This window comes from Nanorana parkeri, unplaced genomic scaffold, assembly GCF_000935625.1.
Source record: "Nanorana parkeri isolate BGI_ZX_2015 unplaced genomic scaffold, ASM93562v1 scaffold249, whole genome shotgun sequence".
NCBI classification, from domain to species: Eukaryota; Metazoa; Chordata; class Amphibia; order Anura; family Dicroglossidae; genus Nanorana; species Nanorana parkeri.
In genome coordinates, this window is record NW_017306517.1 from 1,503,221 (window position 1) to 1,522,776 (window position 19,556).

The 19,556-nt window shown below is 42.2% G+C and overlaps 1 protein-coding gene across 1 annotated transcript in view; it reads right to left on the bottom strand.

Moving 5' to 3' along the window:
- The window catches only part of LOC108787222 (G-protein coupled receptor 98-like), a gene marked incomplete at its 5' end in the record, with an annotated part of 159,458 nt that overhangs the window by 23,731 nt on the left and 116,171 nt on the right, over positions 1-19,556 (bottom strand). The window contains one exon of the mRNA XM_018556714.1: positions 511-668. Coding sequence (XP_018412216.1) covers positions 511-668 — 158 coding nt within the window. The remainder of the gene's footprint in view (positions 1-510; positions 669-19,556) is intronic.

Here is a 19,556-nt window from a genome sequence, read left to right on the forward strand (position 1 = left end):
TATATATATACATATAGTTTCACCAGCCTTACTGTGATGTCAGGTATGCTTTAAATCCAACTGACTGCTATAAGTTACAGCATCTTGCACATAATTTTAGTTTTAAGTGTGAATGCATACCTTTACGTTCACTAGGCATTTTATGTATAAGTTATAGTTTTTTTGGCGCAGTGACTTTATTGTCTTGAGATTGTAGAGAGTGATTATAGGATTCACTTGTTTTCACTGCTGCTGACACATTATATTGAAAGGAAACACCAAAAGCGCGGATTTTACACATAATTGCAATACCTTTGCGTTACTATTGCCCTGCTAAAGCAAGCAAAAGCTGATTGTGTGATGGGTATGGCTTGGACAATTCAGACAGCTGCGGATTACTTATATACTGTGCATTATAAATTACATAGGTAAGCATAAGATGGTTATTGGGGGTAGCTTGAAAAATTAATCTGCCATGTTTACCATAATGCTATAAAGGGCAGAAATTCGTTATTTCTCAAAATACTGTACCTGTGGCATTGGGTCTCCCTCTGAACACATCATCATATGCTTTCCATTGTTGTGTGACTTGATATGCATGAATAAAAACCACAAGCACAACCACAAGGCAAACTAATGGCACAAGTGCTGCAGTAAAAAGAGCTGCATAGATATTTGGAATGAAACACCTGGAAAATATATAATGTAAATACAAGTTATTGCTTACATGTCCATAAGAAATTCTTTTTCATAATAAAACAAATGGTGTTGGGCATCCCTAGTTTTGGCAACCATGTAGACCTACAGTATACGAAGGCATAAGGAAAGATATTTGGCCTGCCTTTCACATTCTCACTTAATTCTAAAGAAGTTTAGCTTTGTATAACTTTAATAAACATTCATAATTGCTATCACACCAATTGTTCACACACTTTTGCTATTAAAAGTTACCTTTCTAATGATCTACAGCTAGCCATGATTTTCTATGACTGCCAGAAGGTTACATTTCTCTATTTTGCAACCATGGCTAGCTTGTAAATCAGATGTTTAGAGAATTCTCATCCTCCTAAAATTATAACTGGCTCATTGCCTCTTTCAGAAATATGTACAGAGCATAAGGAATTACAAGCAACCTGTGGCCATCATGGCATACCCTTAGTTTTGCTACAATGGCGACTTCATTCTTGGTGAGACAAAGGTAAAGTGTGCTGCAAGTCTGAAGGGACTTACAGAATATCATAGATATTTCTTAATACAAGGGCACTGATTTTAATATTATAGTAAAGGCAGACACTTTGTACCTAGCAATCATATTGACAGATACCTTGTATTTAGTACTCATTTGCAAAGACTACAGCAAGCATGCTGGTGTGGCTTGTACCTGTATTTGCAAAACCAGAAGCAGGTACTTTTGACTAAATGATTTTAATTTATTTATTTATTTTTGTTCAATAAGAGTACTCTTGCACTTTATTACAAGTAAATACTGTATTGGCATTCAACAGATTCTACATTATACTGTATGTTTGCCAATGTCTGAATTGAAAGGGATTAACCTCAGAAAAATTATAAACATATGACATAGACATATAGGAACTGTTTTATTTCCTGAAAGATTTGTAATTTTGTGCACCCATACATACAGTGTGATGCAGATACCCTACCATACAGCACAGCCACAGACTTGACTATCATTGCAGCAGCAGCACAGTTGGGTCAAGTATAACCCCAACCTAATGACCGGACAATGAAGATGCTTCAGCATCCTGATGCTCCTCCTGTCAATATGTTCAGTCAGCACACCTGCACTGTAGCAAAGTCTCATCAGCAACTAGTGCTACCTCTGTCTCGCCATGTATAAAGCCTCCTGTAATGGTGATCACATGAGGCTGGTATCAAGGTAAATTTAGTACCTCAAAATCTGTTATGTTATGCCCTTGGGGTATATCACCGCCAGATGTTTCCTCTCTAGTGCACAGGTCTGTCACCATGCTACATAGAAACATAGTAGAGTTGCGGCAGAAGAAGACTGAGTGGTACATCAAGTTTTTGGTTTCTTTTTACTTTTTTGTCACTTTAGATTTATGTTTGTCCCAAGCATGATTACATTTACTTACTGTTGCCTGACTCATCGCTTCTGTTGCAAGTCTGTTCCAAGCATGAACTCCTCTTTCAGTAAAAAAATACTTTCTAAGGCTAGTTTTGAACTTTCATCCTGCTAGTTTGAGGTCATGTCCCCACGTTCTCGATTTTAGCTTCATATTGAAAATACTGCCCACCTGAACCTTATTTTACAGGGCTTATTCACTAAGCTGCCAGAGGCAGCCGAGTGAATAACCAAGCCGTAGTGAAGTGAGCCGAACAACGTTCAGCTATTCACTACGGCTCAGTACGGCTGATTGCCGTACATCGGCTGCCTTCAGTCAACCGAACATGCAGAGCCGAAGTGCAGAAGGACTTCGACTTAGCCGATCCAACATCTGGATCGGCTGAGCCGAAGCTCCGGCAGCTCACTCACTGCCGTTCGCCCCTATTCTCATAGGGGCCAAACGGCGGTGAGTGAATAGCCGAATGTCGCCGAGGAGAATAGGAAATCAATGAAAAAAGTTGAAAAAATGTTTAATAAATGTAAAATCTATTTTTTTTAAAATATATTTTTTAAAAAAGTAACAAAATAAAAAACTATTGGGCCGAGCTAGCAGTGACAGCCAGCTCCGCCCAACTGTTTCCTATTGGCCGGCACATGCTAGAGTCTTCTAGCAGGTCCCGACCCATGAATAACAACTGGGCGGAGCCGGCTGTGACATCACGGCCGGCTCTGCTCAGTTGTCATTGTTTAATGAGAGTTCAGCATCCCCAGATCATTTGTAGACGCTGATCTGTCATTACAACTGGGCGGAGCGAGCCGCGAGATCACAGCTGGCTCCGACCAGCTGTCATTTCCTAGGTGTTCGGCCTGCCTTAGGGTGGCCGTCCGCCCCACTTCGGCTGCCACTGTGGCTCAGTTGAGCTGAAGAATATGCCCTCGGCTCAGCCACTTTGCCGAGGAGATCCTCTCCTGATCAGACCGTGTGAAAGGGACCTTAAAGGAGAACTATGGGGTTAGGGCTTTTCCCCATAGTTCTCCTTAGGGTAACGGGAGGACACAAACTAGCGTCACCCTAAGCTCAGTATACTCAGCTCGCGGAAAACTGAGACGCCGCAGCTGAAGCGGATCCCGATAATTATGTCTGGATCCGCCCAGCTTCGTGAGTGACAGCTGGCTCTGCCTATCTAGAGGCAGAGCCAGCTGTACCCCTCCTCCCCCGTCCGTTCTGCCAGTCAGCGCTGGAGGATCGGAGCGGGGAGGGGGGAATGCAAGCACCGTTCGTTTGAATATTTTCAACCAGCTTCTATGATCAGCAGATCGAGGGATGCCAGCTGGAAGGATGCCAATAACAGCACCCACTGTGTGAATTTTGCCTGGTTCCTGAAGAACTTAAAGTATAATTAAAGCCTCCGTTTTTTTGCATATATCTACTGCTAGCAAGCAGTAGATACAGTATATGCAAAAAGTTTTTTTTTTAAACGCTTTAAAAAGGGTTAATACTAACCTGTGTCTTCCCTGCGCGCTCCCGTCCGAAAATCTAAAAAATCTCGGGCGGCCGCAAAGCATCTGCAGTTCGGATTTTCGGCCGGGAGACAAGGAGAGACACAAGTTAAGTATATGGACGGCCTGCACACGCATGCAGACACCGTGGGACAGGAAGTGCCAGCAAGGACAGAGGAGTCAGCGCTGGATTGGAGACCCGCAGCAGCGCTGGAGAGAATGCTGAAAACAACAGGAAAGAAGAAGAAGATCGGATTAAGAGACATCATTTAAGGTAAGTGCTGACATTAGCATTGGGGGGAGGGGAAAAAAAGTATCCTTTAATGTCACTTTGAGAGAAACTCCTTTTTAAAGCCCCCAACATATTTCTGCCCCTGCTTGTAAGCACAGATTGAGAATTCAATTGTGTTGAAGTCACTCATAATTAAAACTTTGATCTTCGCTGTCATTTGAGTGATCAGCCAAACAAGGTGCTTTGTCAAACAAGTATTAAAGCCATAGAAAAGTCAAACAAGGGCAGACTAAGCATTTTCCCTACAACAAGCAGATATGTGGAGGAACTGAACTGAAGTAAAACATGTTTATATTGACAAATGGGTAATCTAAACAGGCCGCGATCTACCAGAATCATCGAGAGAAATAAGCCAATGGGAGATTCAAGCAACTTTGGCGAATTCCGGGCATATAAACACAATCCTGATACTTTCTCAATAATGTTTGTAGAACAAAATCAAACATTTATACCAATAAATAGTCAAAACAAACACTCAATATTCAACTGAACTTTTAAATAAATGAGAAACATGCTTCACAGAAATTCGGACTGTCAGTGGAAACAAGCATTGCTTCATATTCCCACTAACTCCCCATCTGCATCTCCTCATTTCCCCATCCCTGTATTATTATTTTTCTGCCTATTATGAATTTTCTGAGCAGGTAAATGATGTCTTATTAATGGCATGTATAAGCACAGCTTTGTTTTGGCTCGACACGTTTGATTGCTTTACTAACTGGCAATAACAGATCTTTTTAGTTTTTTTTTTTTATTCTCTTATATGAGGGTCATCCAAAGTTCTCACTAGCTTATATATAACATTTAAACTACTGACAGATGTACATGAAGCACAATGGAAAAATAGGAAGTGAACACTTACAACTGAATGATCCGTTTGGATGGGATATACTTTTCCCTTGACCTTCCACAAGACCATCTGCCTGAGATCCCACATTTTGCTCTTCTATTGAATCACAGGTCATTAAAACTAATCTACAGTCACGCCATTAAATTTATATTTCTGATGCCCAATTATGTTGTGAAATATATTTATTAACCCTGCCATTTAATATTTGAAATCACACACAATTTCCACTATTTACAACCCATGTAGAGCAGCTGTACTGTGGCCCCTATGTGCAGAAGCCCATCTGAGTTAGACACTAATAACATTTACTAGGAAGGAGAATGGGGTTCACCACCACTATGGGCTTATGGTGAATCCTGTGGGTTAGAAATTCACGGTCCCTGTGAAATGTTGGTGCATATTCATATTGGAGATTTTTTTTTTTAAACCACAATGCACTGCATGGTCTTTAAACTGTGGCCAGTATACTTAGAAGGCAAATGAGGAGATTTTGGTCAAGCTAGCCCCCTCAATATAAAAGGAGGCACTTGTACCCAGCCCTATGTTTACTTCATGCCTTCCCCCCAAACACTAATGGCGTATTAAACACTCCAACACGATGGGAACACTTATGCCTGCTGACTGCCAAGAAGACGATTCTGAGTAACTGGATATTACCTGATACCCCCACGATCATTTCCTTCCGGACTTTATTACTCCGAATAATGTGGTTAGATAAACTAGATACCAGATTTAACCAGGCCTGTACCCAGAAATTCTTCAACACTTGGAAATCTTTCATTATAGCTGAATTGTCACCTGCCCAATTGATCGACCAGATGTCCATATTCCATCTGTCCAAATGGTATCTTGAAGCCAAACTGACTAACTCTTTGGGGGGGCCTAGATGTCCTTTGACCCACTCACCATACTCCCCATTCATCCAAATATTCATCATCACCATAACAGCTACCCATTTCCTGCGATCCCTCACATTCTTTACACAACGCTGCTCACATTGACCCTCAGTACTTTCCTGAGTACCGACTAACCCCTCTAGTTCCATACATATGTACTGGGGTAGAATTTACTCTTTATTGCTGTTTCTACATGGTTTATGTTAAAATCATTGATTTGTTTGTACTTATCGATTTATGTTTACTCATTGCTGTTGCTGTATACCCTGGAGATTGAAAGCTGTAGCCTTTCCAACCCTGATGCTATGAGAAATGCTGTCTGGCTATATGTCTCCCGGAAATACTCTGCTACATGTCTGTATTACTATACTTCAAATAATAAACATTTGACATGCTTAAAAAAATAAAAAATAAAAGGGGGCACAGAGCAGCCATAGTGTCAGTGATTTAGAGGCTGTTGTAGGGTAAGCTGACAAACTGCATAGGAAAATATTAGAGTCACTTACAAAACTGCTGAAAAGTAGAACTAAACTAAACATTTTTGCCCAAGCACTTACAGTCATCATGTTTCTGAACAGCTGGCTCCGACTCTCTCAGCTCGGCTTTCCTGACCTTCCCACCCAGTACATGATCAAGAGGGACAGAACAGTCTGCAGCAGCTGTACATATACTAGCTTTGAGAAGAGAAAAGGAAAAGGGGGGGAAGGAGGAGGAGGTGTGTGTGGGGGGGGGGGCAGCAGAGGATTGTTTGTCCTGCAGTACCTGTGTGTTTGTGGAGACACACACAGTTTAGTAGCACACACCAGATTGGCTCCATAGGACCCTGCAAGGGAACGGAGCCTCCCTAAAACAGGATATCAGGGCCAGTGCTCAGGGGACCAGCTAATTCTGTAGGAAGCTAAAACTTTTAAACATCAAGGAGTGACTGAAAGTGATTTATTCAGCATTTGAAAATAGATTAAAACCCCTTTGACTTTAACCCCTTCGTGACCAGTGACGTCCATAGTACGTCACTGGCACCGGTTCGTTTAACCTCTTGCCGTCCGCCCGTAGTAAAAAAACGGACGGATGGCACTGCTGCATCTGTGGGTTGCCGTCTCCAGACGGCAATTTTTTTCTGCTCGGGCAGAAAAGACCCGATCAGTGCACACACCCGTTACCGGGTGTTACACATATAGGCGATCAGCGGGTCCATAGCCCGCCGATCGCCTATATGTGCTCGTTCGCGGCACAATGTGTATAAGTGATGTGTATTACATCACTTCCGCATTCACCTGTCAGTCATCTGGCTGCTATAGCCAGAGAGAAGAAGCTGATAAAGCAGATCTCTGCTTCATCAGCTTCTTTTGGGGTCCACAGGTGATATTAGGGGTCCTAGAGACCCCTAATATCTCCATAAAGAGGACCATAAATAAATGTAAAAATAATAAAAAAAGTTTTTAAAGTCCCCCCGCCCCTGTGAGCATGCGTAAACACGTGTAAGGTGCGCCTACGTATGAAAAGACGATCGTTATATACATGTTGGGTATCGCTGCGCATGCCAGAGTGAGTACCGTAATTCTAGGGTCAATATTTATGCGTATCCCAAAACTGATGACCTGTAGGGTAACGAAGCACACAAATAACACTAATAGGTGTTTTATTGTGTTTTAACGTAATTTTTGGGTTTGATAATAGGTTGCGCTAATATCGTAGAACATAAAAATGTGCAACATTTTATTCTACAGGGTGTTGGCTTTCAGAAAATATATAATGTGTGGAGGGGACGGGGGACGGGGGACGGGGTTGAAATAATTTTCAGGCCCAAAATGTGGATTAAAAATGGGGGAAAAAACGAAAAAAACAGGCTTCGGGCATAAAGGGGTTAATATCATCCTAATTCTGCTTGCTAACTCTTTAGGCAATCATACCTTTTGCTGCCTTTTTGTTGTTTTGTTGTTGTTATTTTTGGGTTTTTTTTATCTTTCATTTTATGTTGTGGTTGATTTGAGGTCAACAGTCCCTTTTTAGCTGCTGTCCTGTCCACAGCAAACTTTTTTTTTTTTTTTTGCTGCAAGGCTTTCCCTCTGAAAACAATGCATTTTGTTTCAGGGGTGGTATTATGGTGTTTACATTGCTTTTGTGGCTTTTACTGTAGATATTTATTTTATGTTGATAGGGCTTTTTTTTAAGTTTGGGGTGCTTAAAGTAGATCATTCACTTGTTACTGACCATCTGTTCTTAAAGCTGCCCTTTGTTCACAGCACACCACTGCATTGTTTAAAAGGAAAGAACAATGTGCAACAAAACCACCTCATATTATATCACTCACATTACTGCACCCCTTATCCCCATAAAAAAGGAATACATCAGTTAAGCCTATTTGCTGATTAAAACTCTGAAACCCGGCGTAACAAGATGCTTTTTGCTTCCAGCTTCATTTAGCACAGGGACGATCACCTGCATGGATGATCATCTGCCGACATCTTCCATGCCGATCCCAGGCATGCAGGAGGGGCAGTGGGATCTGGGCAAAAGAGTCATACAAAGCCTCTGTCAAAAAAAATCTCTCTTTCCACTAGAAAGTTTTTTGGCACTCCCGCATATGCTGTGCAGTGCCCACACTCATTCATGGCATCGCTAAGGTGCTGTGAATGGGCCTGATCCTGGGGAGAATGGGACTCCAATGTGCATGTGGAGGAGTTATATCATCCGTGGCTATCCAATAGTGACAAGATGCCTAAGACCCTGAAAGTGGCGGCAGCAAAGATGGCGGTAGCAGGGGGATAGAGCGAGGGACCGAAGATACATTGCACAGTGCTAGAGAAGGGCACACTTGTAAGGTAAGTGTGCCATAATTATGGTAAAAAAACACACCCAGCTCACAGCAGTTTACTATCGAATTTAAACTACTATTGAAACATGTCAGACGGAATGCTATGTGATCTGTTTTGTCCACAAAAGTATATTTAAAGCTCTCCTTTGGCTTTGTCTGTATGAACAATAATTGCTTATATTAAGATGGCAATTCATGGGCATAGGTTTCCCAATGAAAGATAAGATATTGTTAAATTCTGAAATGACCATACATTACCAGTTGTGTATGCTAGCTTTATTTCCACCCCCAGGAATAACTTGTTCTTCTGTTATACACACTATCCTTATATGCTGAAGCATTATGAAATACACTCACCAGCCACTTTATTAGGTACACCTTGCTAGTACCGGGTTTCACCCCTTTTGCCTTCAGAACTGCCTTAATTCTTTGTGGCATAGATTCAACAAGGTGTTGGAAACATTCCTCAGAGATTTTGGTCCATATTGACATGATAGCATCACGGGCCCAAAGTGTGCCAAGAAAATATCCCCCACACCATTACACCACCACCAGCCTGAACCGTTAATACAAGGCAGGGTGGATCCAAGATTTCATGCTGTTTACGCCAAATTCTCACACTACCATCTGAATGTCACAACTGAATCGAGCAGGTCGCAGACCAGGCAACGTTTTTCCAATCTTCTATTGTGCAATTTTGGTGATCCTGTGCAGAATGTAGCCTCCGTTTCCTGTTCTTAGTGGCACCCGGTGTAGTCTTCTGCTGCTGTAGCCCATCTGATTCAAGGTTCGACGTGTTGTGCGTTCAGAGATAGTATTCTGCATACCTTGGTTGTAACGAGGGGTTATTTGAGTAACTGTTGCCTTTCTATCATATCGAACCAGTCTGTCCATTCTCCTCTGACCTCTGACATCAACAAGGCATTTTCGTCCACACAACTGCCGCTTAATTGATATTTTCTCTTCTTCGAAACATTCTCTAGAGATGGTTGTGTGTGAAAATCCCAGTAGGTCAGCAGTTTTTTAAATACTCAGACCAGCCCGTCTGGCACCAACAACCATGCCACGTTCAAAGTCACTTAAAGTCACTTAAAGTCACTTAAATCCCTTTCTTCCCCATTCTGATGCTCAGTTTGAACTTCAGCAAGTCGTCTTCACCACGCCTAGATGCCTAAATGCATTGAGTTGCTGCCATGTGATTGTTTGCTTAGCAATTTGTGTTACCATGCAACTGAACAGGTGTACCTAATAAAGTGGCCGGTGAGTGTACACCAGCCCATTTTAAGCTTATTAAGGTTGATTCTGTAGATTTTGATTACTTCCTTGTTCTATCTGTTGCTCATCATTAACTCATACATTGCTTGTGTAGTGCCCCCCTGACCCCCAGAGGCCTGAGGTGGACCCCGAAAGGGCAGAGAGGGCCGACATTTCACTCCCAGGGGCAGTTCTTTAGCCAGAGAAGTGATTAACAAAGTTTGGCACCAGTCACTTTAAGTGCCCTTTTAGAATGCTTTTATTGAAGAACAGCATAACTGGGAGAGAGGATATAGGGCTTTAGACATCCATGGCAAAAATAGAACAGACCCAAACTCACCATTCCCTCCAGACTTCCACAGTGCAGAATCAGGCTGACACTGGGCAACAGAGCAACAGCTGAACAGGAATGGGCATGAGATCTTCTAAAGGAGAGACACCAGGCCTGTTCCTGAGGTCCACATTAGCACCTGGCACCTCCAGTAGTCTCAAGGCTTCTCTGGTTTTCTTCCTCAATTAGTTCCAGACCCCTCCAGGGTCCACATATGGCCCACTTCAGGCTTTAGGCCTAGTCAGCATCTCTATTTCTGAGCATCCCACCCCCCAGGCTATGCTCGTTGGCGAACTGGACCGAGCACATGGCAAATCCCCTGAGTACTTATGTACTCCCCCAGCATGCACCACTGGCCATACAACTCCCAGTGATTGGCTGGTGAGGCCTAGACACTCCTGATTTTCCCCTATTGGCTGTCCTACACTGCAGCAGGGTCACTCCCTACTCAGGAAAGTAGAATCAACAGCCGAACACCTGGAATTAACCAAATAATACCCAACGATAAATCAGTAGGCACTGATTACAGATCTACCAATGCAAAACTTCTAGTAGCCACTCCACCGAAGGTGGTTAGGGCTATATTTGATAATTGCAATTCAAAGACTTAATCTGCTAGATTGTGAAAATGTATTAAACAACATAGCCACATAGAGCAATAATTTAACATTATAATGTTGTATGTTTTTATATACTGTTATATGTTTTGAGGTTTATTACATGTTATTACTCTTAAGCATTTCATAACACTCTTCCAGCATATGTGTTTGTGTTGCAGCATGTTGTATTTACCTAGAATGACTCTAGCTTGGCACACAGGCAGCTTGTGTCTAAACATGCAGAGAAAGCAATCTTCCTCCTTCCCTAGCCCTGGATTCCACCCAGCTGGCTCCTTCTGTCAACTAAAACCATCACTGAATTAGGGCCTTTAATTATATAATCGGTAAATGAAGAATAGCAGTAGGTTACAAAACACATAATAATACAGGTACAGGTGAAACTCGAATAATTAGAATATCGTGCAAAAGTAATTGCTGCAAAAGGGGCCCAAACTAAGTACTGAGTACATATGCATGCTTGTACTTTTCAGAGGTCCGATATTGTTCTATGTACAATCCTTGTTTTATTGTTTGCATGTATTGCATATATTCTCATTTTTTGAGATTGTGGATTTGGGGTTCTTGGGGTTTTCATGAGTTGTAAGCCATAATCATCACAATTATGACAAATCACGGCTTGAATTATCTTGCTTTGCATGTAATGAGTCTATCTCATATATTAGTTTCACCTTTTAAGTTGCATTAGTGAAATAAATGAACTTTGCACGATATTCTAATTATTCGAGTTTCACCTGTACATTCTACTGACAAAGACACCAGCAATAAAACAGGACACCTATAAATGTCACTGTTTTATATGACTCAAAAGTAAACATAAGCAAACATTACACTGTTATACATATTAAAATGACATCATTTTCATAATGCACATTTTTGAAAATTACCAGCATCTGAAGAAATTGGAAATAGCCCAATACAAAGATGCACCCCTAAACACATGCAGACACTCCCTTAGGTTTAAACATAGTGCCACAAATCTCAGGCATTTAGCAACATATACATATGTTGTAAATGTGGTATGTGGATAAATTGGCACAATATATATATATTCCTGCTATAGGAAATTATTTTATCGGGTCACGTCTTCTTGTCCTGGAAATTTTTGGTGCCGAACTTTCAGCACTTACAGTAATACCCTACCCTAAAACATCTCTCACATCAACTTTCTCTGTATTCAATCATTAAAAAGGTGAAAATTATATTTTTTAAAGAAAAATAAAACAGGGCAATTGTGATATACTGTATACTATGATTTAGTAAATTATATCTCATCTAGTTAGGGTTTTCAGCTTCTTTATATATACCAATATACTGAATACTGTATACCACAGTGACCATTTGTAATGTTTTTAAGGTTATTAACATACTGTATTAATTGCTCATTCAATAATGGCTGAATTTGTGACATATACAGCAGAGCTATTAATGTAATTCTTGGCAAGCAGCACATGTCTGTGTGCCTAAGACAAAATCAACAACATTTTTTAAAGACGTTGCTAATGATGAGGCTTGCATTTAATTCTGTGCCAAATATGAAATCATCCTTGTTCAGTTTTTGTGCAGAAAACAAAAAGTGTTCTTCACTAGGAAATAAAGGTGTGACTATCAGGAAAACAGGGACTGTATTGTTCTAAGTCATATACCCATCAATAATACCATTAACCATGATGATGGTTGAATAGTGTTTCAGAAATAATGGATTATTAGTTGACCACTCAACATCAGCATGAGGACTTTTTTACATTCATTCAAACAATTTAACAAGGTTTCCCCCTATATGTATTCTTTCATAATTGTAATCAGGGGAAAGGGAAATGTATGTTCCACGCATCAGAACATAAGTTAACCTTTACTTAAAGTGCAGACAGATAGTTAGGGACACGGAGGTCCACTAAGTGAGACAGCATGCTTGCCAGATAAAGGCTGAATATAGTGAGCAAGGAACGTGAAATAACCCTACCAATATAGGCTCCACTTTTGTCAGGGACCCAGGGGAGCCGTTCCTCACCAGGCTCGCCGGCGCAGGCTCCTCCTCCTCCTGGCTGGGCATCTGGTGCTGGTGTGGCCGGTGCGCATGTGCGAGTCGCGCACTGGGTGCGCGAGGGCGGTATGCAAGCCGTGCGCGCATGCCCGGAAGCGCGCGTAGTGCACCTGTGCCACCCCACAATCAGGTGCTACTCAGGCTGGGGGAGGACTCCAGCGCTCCCCAACTGCCCTCGGCCTTGCGATTAGCTCCTGACTGGGGAAGCTTCCTGGTTGCCCTGGCAGCCAGGGGGCGGTACAGGGTTCCCTGTGTATATAAAGCTGGTCAGAGCCTTGACTTATTGCTGAGTTATTCTACCTCATGGTGAACACCCAGCTCCCTATTGTGAACCTATCTGTTGATTTGACTTCCCGGCTACTGGCCCTTTCGCCTGACCCTTCGACTACGAATCTTGCTGCCTGCCACGACCCGGACCTGGACTTGATTACTCTATTGGATTACCCTTTTGTTACTGCGATCTCAGACTTGTTTTCATCCCTGCCAAGGGGTTCCACTCCCGGCCCAGTTACCCGGCCTGACAACTTTGCACCAGCGTTCATAAAATATGTTCTTTCCACAACCCGGCTTATTTATGAATATAGTATCAAAGGGCTTTTGGTAATTCCTGTCGGCAGACATGCCAACTGAAACAATCACCCTTGATAAATATACCACCAGCGTTTTTTTGCATCTGCAGCAACACCTCAAGAAAATGGGCAGACTCGCTGGAAAGGAAATGTTTCACACATTCCTTTCCAGCGAGCACATTCCTTTACAGCACATTTAGGAAATATTAACGGACATCCAGTATATACAGTTGGCCATTACTTCCTTATGACGGCCTGAGGCGGTGACATACTGGAAGGTTAATTGGCTCCTGTCTAAGAGCCCATTCACACTGGGCGTTTAATCGCGTGATTTCCGCCGCGATATTGTGCATGTTTGCCACGCGATATTGCGAGAAGTCGCCGCCCAATGATTTTCAATGGAGCTGTTCTATTGTACAGCTCCATGTCGCTCGTCACGGTCGCGCGTCACTTGTGCAGGACCCTTTTTCTCTCGGATGTCGCGCAATTTTTCTGTTTTTGCATTCAGCCGACGGTGAAGGTCGCCTCAACCTTGCCCGCAGAGTCGCGCTATCCCGGCCGCGCGGATCCGCTCGAGGTAATTAACATACTGGAAGGTTAATTGGCTCCTGTCTAAGTGCCCATTCACACTGGGCGTTTAATCGCACGATTTCCGCCTTGATATCGCGCATTTGCCGCGAGATATTGCGAGAAGTTGCCGTCCAATGATTTTCAATGGAGCTGTTCTATTGTACAGCTCCATGTTGCTCGTCGCGGTCACGCGTCACTTGTGCAGGACCCTTTTACCACGGATGTCGCGCGATTTTTCTATTTTTGCATGCAGCCCCACGGTAAAGGTTGCGCGATCGTCGCCGGAACGTTGCCCGAAGAGTCGCGCTATCCCGGCCGCACAGATCCGCTCGGGGTAAGTGTCGCTTAGTGTGAATGGGGCCTTAATCTTCACTGTACATTGTCAGCGCTATACTGTATAAATACGTGTACTAATAATAAAAATAATAATAGTTTGTATGTTACAAGCGCTCATTGTTGTTTAAATCCAGGAATAATTATGCAACTTTTTCATATGTGAGGACCCATGTTCTTTAATGTAAAATATGGCTTTGTCAATAATGGCTCTGGGAAGTGTGGATAGTAGTGTTGACTTCAAATTCATATATTTTAAATCAAACTGAAAAACAATTTGTGACTCGTCAGCTACTTCTCATCTGATTAGGTGTTTACTCCAAAGGGGAAGCTCAACTTCTTTAAAAGCTATTTGTTCAGCTTTCATAGAAATCACATTTCTTTTGTTCTGTCATGTCTAAACCAGCTTAGAATATCCCCTAAATAGGATAGGAGCTTCCGAGATACAGTAATTATGTTTATTACAATATGTCACATTTGATTATGCCGATTTTGCTCCACTTTAGTTTGGTTTTCACGTATCTGCTATTTCTATCTATAGACTAGTATCTATTTTAGATACACCAGAAGCTTTGAAATAAATTTAATAATTCATATAATAATAATAATACATATAATAATAAATGTAAACAAAAAACATAGAATAGCTTGACAGAGAAGTCTGCATTTATTTAATCTAGAAATAACACAAATACGGCTAACAAATCCACCTCCAGGACTGGCCAGGGTAATAGATGCAGTCATACATACAATGACCATATCCACCAATGCAAGGAGTGTGTAACTACTTATTTACCCTCCATGTAGAACATCTTGATATAAAGTAGCAGACATAGTTTTTAGCAGCCCCAGGTTTGGTGGACCTGTTCTAAATTGTATAGGGGCCAAAATGTGTGAGCTTATTAAAAGTAGGTGTGGGCCTGTTCATATTAGAGTTCAGGCGGGTCAAGTTGGAGCACATTGTAGCCTTTTATATTATTTCTGGAAGGTTAGGAGCCAACAGTTGCCTTCATTTCCAGCAGCTTCACAGGAGAACATCAGTGCCAGTCATAACCAATTTTCCCAAAACTTAATCTCTAGGTAATCCCATTATAACAAATATAAAGTAAGTGTGGTTCTCATTTTTGTTTCCCATGTAGGTATTATTGACATCTGTGATCACTAATATATAAGCAACATGTACAACAGCCACATCTATTAGTATTTTGCCAAGTAAGTGGTCACTCCCAGTAAATCAAGTTAAATTGTTTTGGTAATATACTATCATTGATTTATAATGAAAACATTTAGATGACCAGTGAATGTATATGTGTATTTAATCAGGGCCGGATTTACCACAGGGCCAACCAAGGCCCGGCCTTGGGGCAGCAGAGAGTAGAGGGGCAGCAGGGGTGTGGAATTCCTGTCTCCCGACACCCGGTGCATGCAGTTCCAGGCGCCTGGCAAGTAGTTATTTTCTACATTTAGCCCTGCTTTGGGCAAGCAGAGCTAAATGTACAGGGGTAGGTCGCCGCTTGTTTTGTACAAGTGATCCCGGTGATGTTGCAGATATCACTTGTATGCAGCCTGCAGGTCTGCCATTCCCCATTGGGGGGTTGGGGTGGTTGTTTGGCAGGTAGGGGGGCGCATTGAGGAACCTGGCCTTGGGGCCGCAGAGAGAGTAAATCCAGCCCTGTTTGTAATAATGTCATGTGATGCAATAAGCCGAATGTAGTTATAATGATCACTTACTGAACTCATATTAGGCGAAGTGGGCCTGTTGTAATACTCAGCAGGAAATACAAACGCTTGCAAAGTACAGGTCATAATCCATGATCTGCAGATTGTAACAGGTCTGTAAAGCATACTTCTTGCTTTCTTAAAGTAACACTAAAGTCAGAAGTTAAATCTTAAAAATACATTCAAGTACCTTAACTTTTAACAAAAATGTATCCTTTTTGTGTATCACGCCAGGGCTGTAGCTACCATGGGGCGAGTGTTGCCATGGCGGGCACAGGCGCCATTGGCAACAGGGGTGCCAGGCGGCCAACACAGCCGCGATAATAATAAAAAATTAAAAAAGAAACAGAAACAAAAACACCTCCCCACAAACACACTTATGCGCACATATTATTAGACATGTGCAAAGACTAAATAAACAAAAACTAAAAATGTTTTCATTAGTTTTCGTCAAACTAAACAAATTTTTATGCTACTATTTTTGAATTTGAACACCAGTGCATTCTGAGCATACGCGCCGCCATTCTGGAGGCGTGGGGCATGACGTCACATAATGCCGTGCGTGCGCAGCGTCGGGTGACATGACTCTTCTGTTGGGGGGGGCACCATTTTCTGTTCTTGCCTCAGGCGCAAAAAGAGCTAGCTACGGCTCTGTATCACGCGGCTGTAGATCCTCCAATCACCTCTGAATTGGCGCTGCCCCTGTCCTGCCTTCATTTTTGTCTGTTCATTTTTGTTAATAGTTACTGTACTTAAATGCATTTTAGGATTTAATTCCCGAGTCTAGTTTCACTTTAAGACAGAAGTGATACCAGGAAAAATGTCTCTAAATGTTTAGGGAAGTCCATTGAAAATGGAAAATGAAAGGCAGAAGCTGATTGGTTGCCATGCAAAGCTGCTCTACATTCTGTCTGTTCCAGTTTTCGCAAATTCCCTTCAATGTATTATTATGGAAGAAATGTATAATTTCCAAAATATAAAAAACAAAAATTACAGAATCAGACCTCCAAAACTGTCCTGCAAATCAGGGACAGTAAGTAGGTTTAATGCTCTTTTTTCTTCCATTTTGACTATTGTTGACAAGTAATTAACCAAATAAAAACTAAAAGAGCATTACCAGTTGTCAAAATCGTCCATGGAGTACCTTAGCCCTTGCTTAAAAAGCTAAATGCTGAACTATCTACCACTCCATTGAATGACCTCCCAATGCACACCTATGTATAGGCCTAATATCTCTAAAGGCAAATTTTGCCCTATGTATACTGTACATATGATCATATGGTAAATAATTTGGTGCTTTGTACATTGACGCTTGTGCATATAGTGTATGTTTGCCTGTGTTTTAGTGAGCATTCTTAAGCTACTTTTGGGTCGTATGAAACAGGTTCAATTCCATGGTTCTTTATTTGCCACCAGTCTGTGTTTAGATATGACAGCTGGGGCTTGCTTATAAAATGTTTCAAGTATTAACTGAACCATCAGAGACAGTGAAAAATGTCCTTACTTTGACCTACACAAAAGCTTCTAACCCCTTTACGACCCATGACAGGATCATTCCGTCATAGATCCTCAAGGGGTTAAAAAGCCGCCGGAACTCTGTTCATACTTGTAGAGCTGGTGGCCAGCTTTACAGTAGAAGCAATTTTGGTGACTCCGCTGTCGCCAGATCGCTTGTGTGATCCGGTAAAGTGGGCGCCCCTCCCCCTGCCCAACACCCCCACGGTGTTTCCCGGGTTTCGTTGCCCCTCCTACGGGACCGGGACCAGCATCTCGGGTTTTGGCAGGAAGCTGGGGAGGACAGCGTTCCTTCAACGATCTCCTCCCCGTACTATAGGGCCGGGAGCGACGTGTATTGCATCACTTCCGGTCCCTGAGCTGTCATTGCTTGGCTCCTGAAGCCCAGCAATAAGCTATTGAAGTGCAATTTGCAATAGCAATAGCTTCTAAAGCAATAAGCTATTGAAGTGCAATTTGCAATAGCAATATCTATTAAAGCAATAAGCTATAGAAGTGCAATAGCAATGTGCACTTCAATAGCTTATTTAGAGTCTTTTGGACCCCCAGTATCACCTTAAAGAGGACCTGTCACCACCAATATGCTACCACCAATATGCTTGTAAGCCCCCTATCTGATAGTAATTAAAGTAAAGTTAAGAAAAAAAAAGTTTCATAATAAAAAAATAACATAAAATACATTAAATGGAGGACTGATTAAAATTTTCGTGTTCGATTAATCGACATTTTTTAAAATCGATTAATCGATTAATTTCGATTAATTATAACTCGCATACAGATCCAACTACATTGGCCTATACACATACAGCAATAAATCTAAAAATAATGTAAAACATTTTTACAGTTCCCCGCCCCCTGCGAGCATGTGCGTCGTCACGTAAACACGTGTCGGGTGTGCCTATGTACGAAAATGATGATTGCGCTACACATGTTGGATACTGCCACGCAATAATTCTAGGGCCAATATTTACGTGTATCTCTAAACTGATGACCTGTAGGGGCTTATAAAATGTTGTGTATGGACTTTTTGGGGTACTGAATTGAAATACTGAGTTTCGTGGATGCACAAACTGGGCATGTTGGGTATTTATATACTCGTTGTAACCTCATCTTTTATATTTTACAAAATAAAAGGGTTTTATATAGTGTTTTGGGGCACTAAATTTAACTTAAATGCATTTTTTACTAAATTGTTGGGTTTTATATTAAATTGCGCTAATGTCGTTCAACATAAAAATTCACAACTTCCACCATTTTGAATAGCATTTCTGGAAGCAGGCCAGTGATTTATGCAATGCTCCGGATACAGAATAGGGTCTCTGGAATTAGACCAGTGATTTATAGAACTGCTCTGGATACAGAATAGCGCTTCTAGAATCAGACCCCTGTTTTATACAATGCTCTGGATATGGAATTGTGTATCCGGAAGCAGACCAGTGATTTATACAATGCTCTGGATACAGAATAGGGTTTCCTCAAAGTAGACCAGTGATTTATAGAACTGCTCCAGATACAGAATAGGGTTTCTGGAATCAGAAATCAGGCCAGTGGACGGCAGCCACGGCCCACTGGCCAGGGTCAGATTAACATAGGGGCGCCTGCTCCAAGCCTGTCCCTGCAAATAAGCCCTCGGGCATACTGAGGCGATCTGGGATGGCTACAATCAGGCAGAGGCGGCCCTCTCAGGCATATTAGAAGGCAGCTTGCTGGGGCCTCTCAGGGCCCTAGTGGGGAGCGGGCGCCCGCCTGATTAGAGAGCCGTATCTGCTGTGCCCGCAGCCACCAGTGAGACTCTCCGAACCCCTGGTGAGAGCCCACATTGACCACCTGGGAGCCCCACTGACCACCTGAGAGCCTTACTGACCACCTGAGAACCTGCACTGGCCGACTAAGAACCTGCACTGGTCACCTGAGAGTCTGCACTGGCCACATGAGAGCCCCACTGACCACCTGAGAGCCCCACTGACCACCTGACAATCTGCACTGGCAACCTAAGAGTCTGCACTGGCCACCTGAATGCCCCACTGACCACCTGTGAGCTGCACTGATCACCTGAGAGCCCACACTGGCTACCCGGGAGCAGGAAAACAAGCTGATCCTGCATTATGGGGAGTTGTATAATCATTCATTAAATGTAATAATAATAATAATAGAAATAAAGTGCAAAATAAATGCGCTTGAAT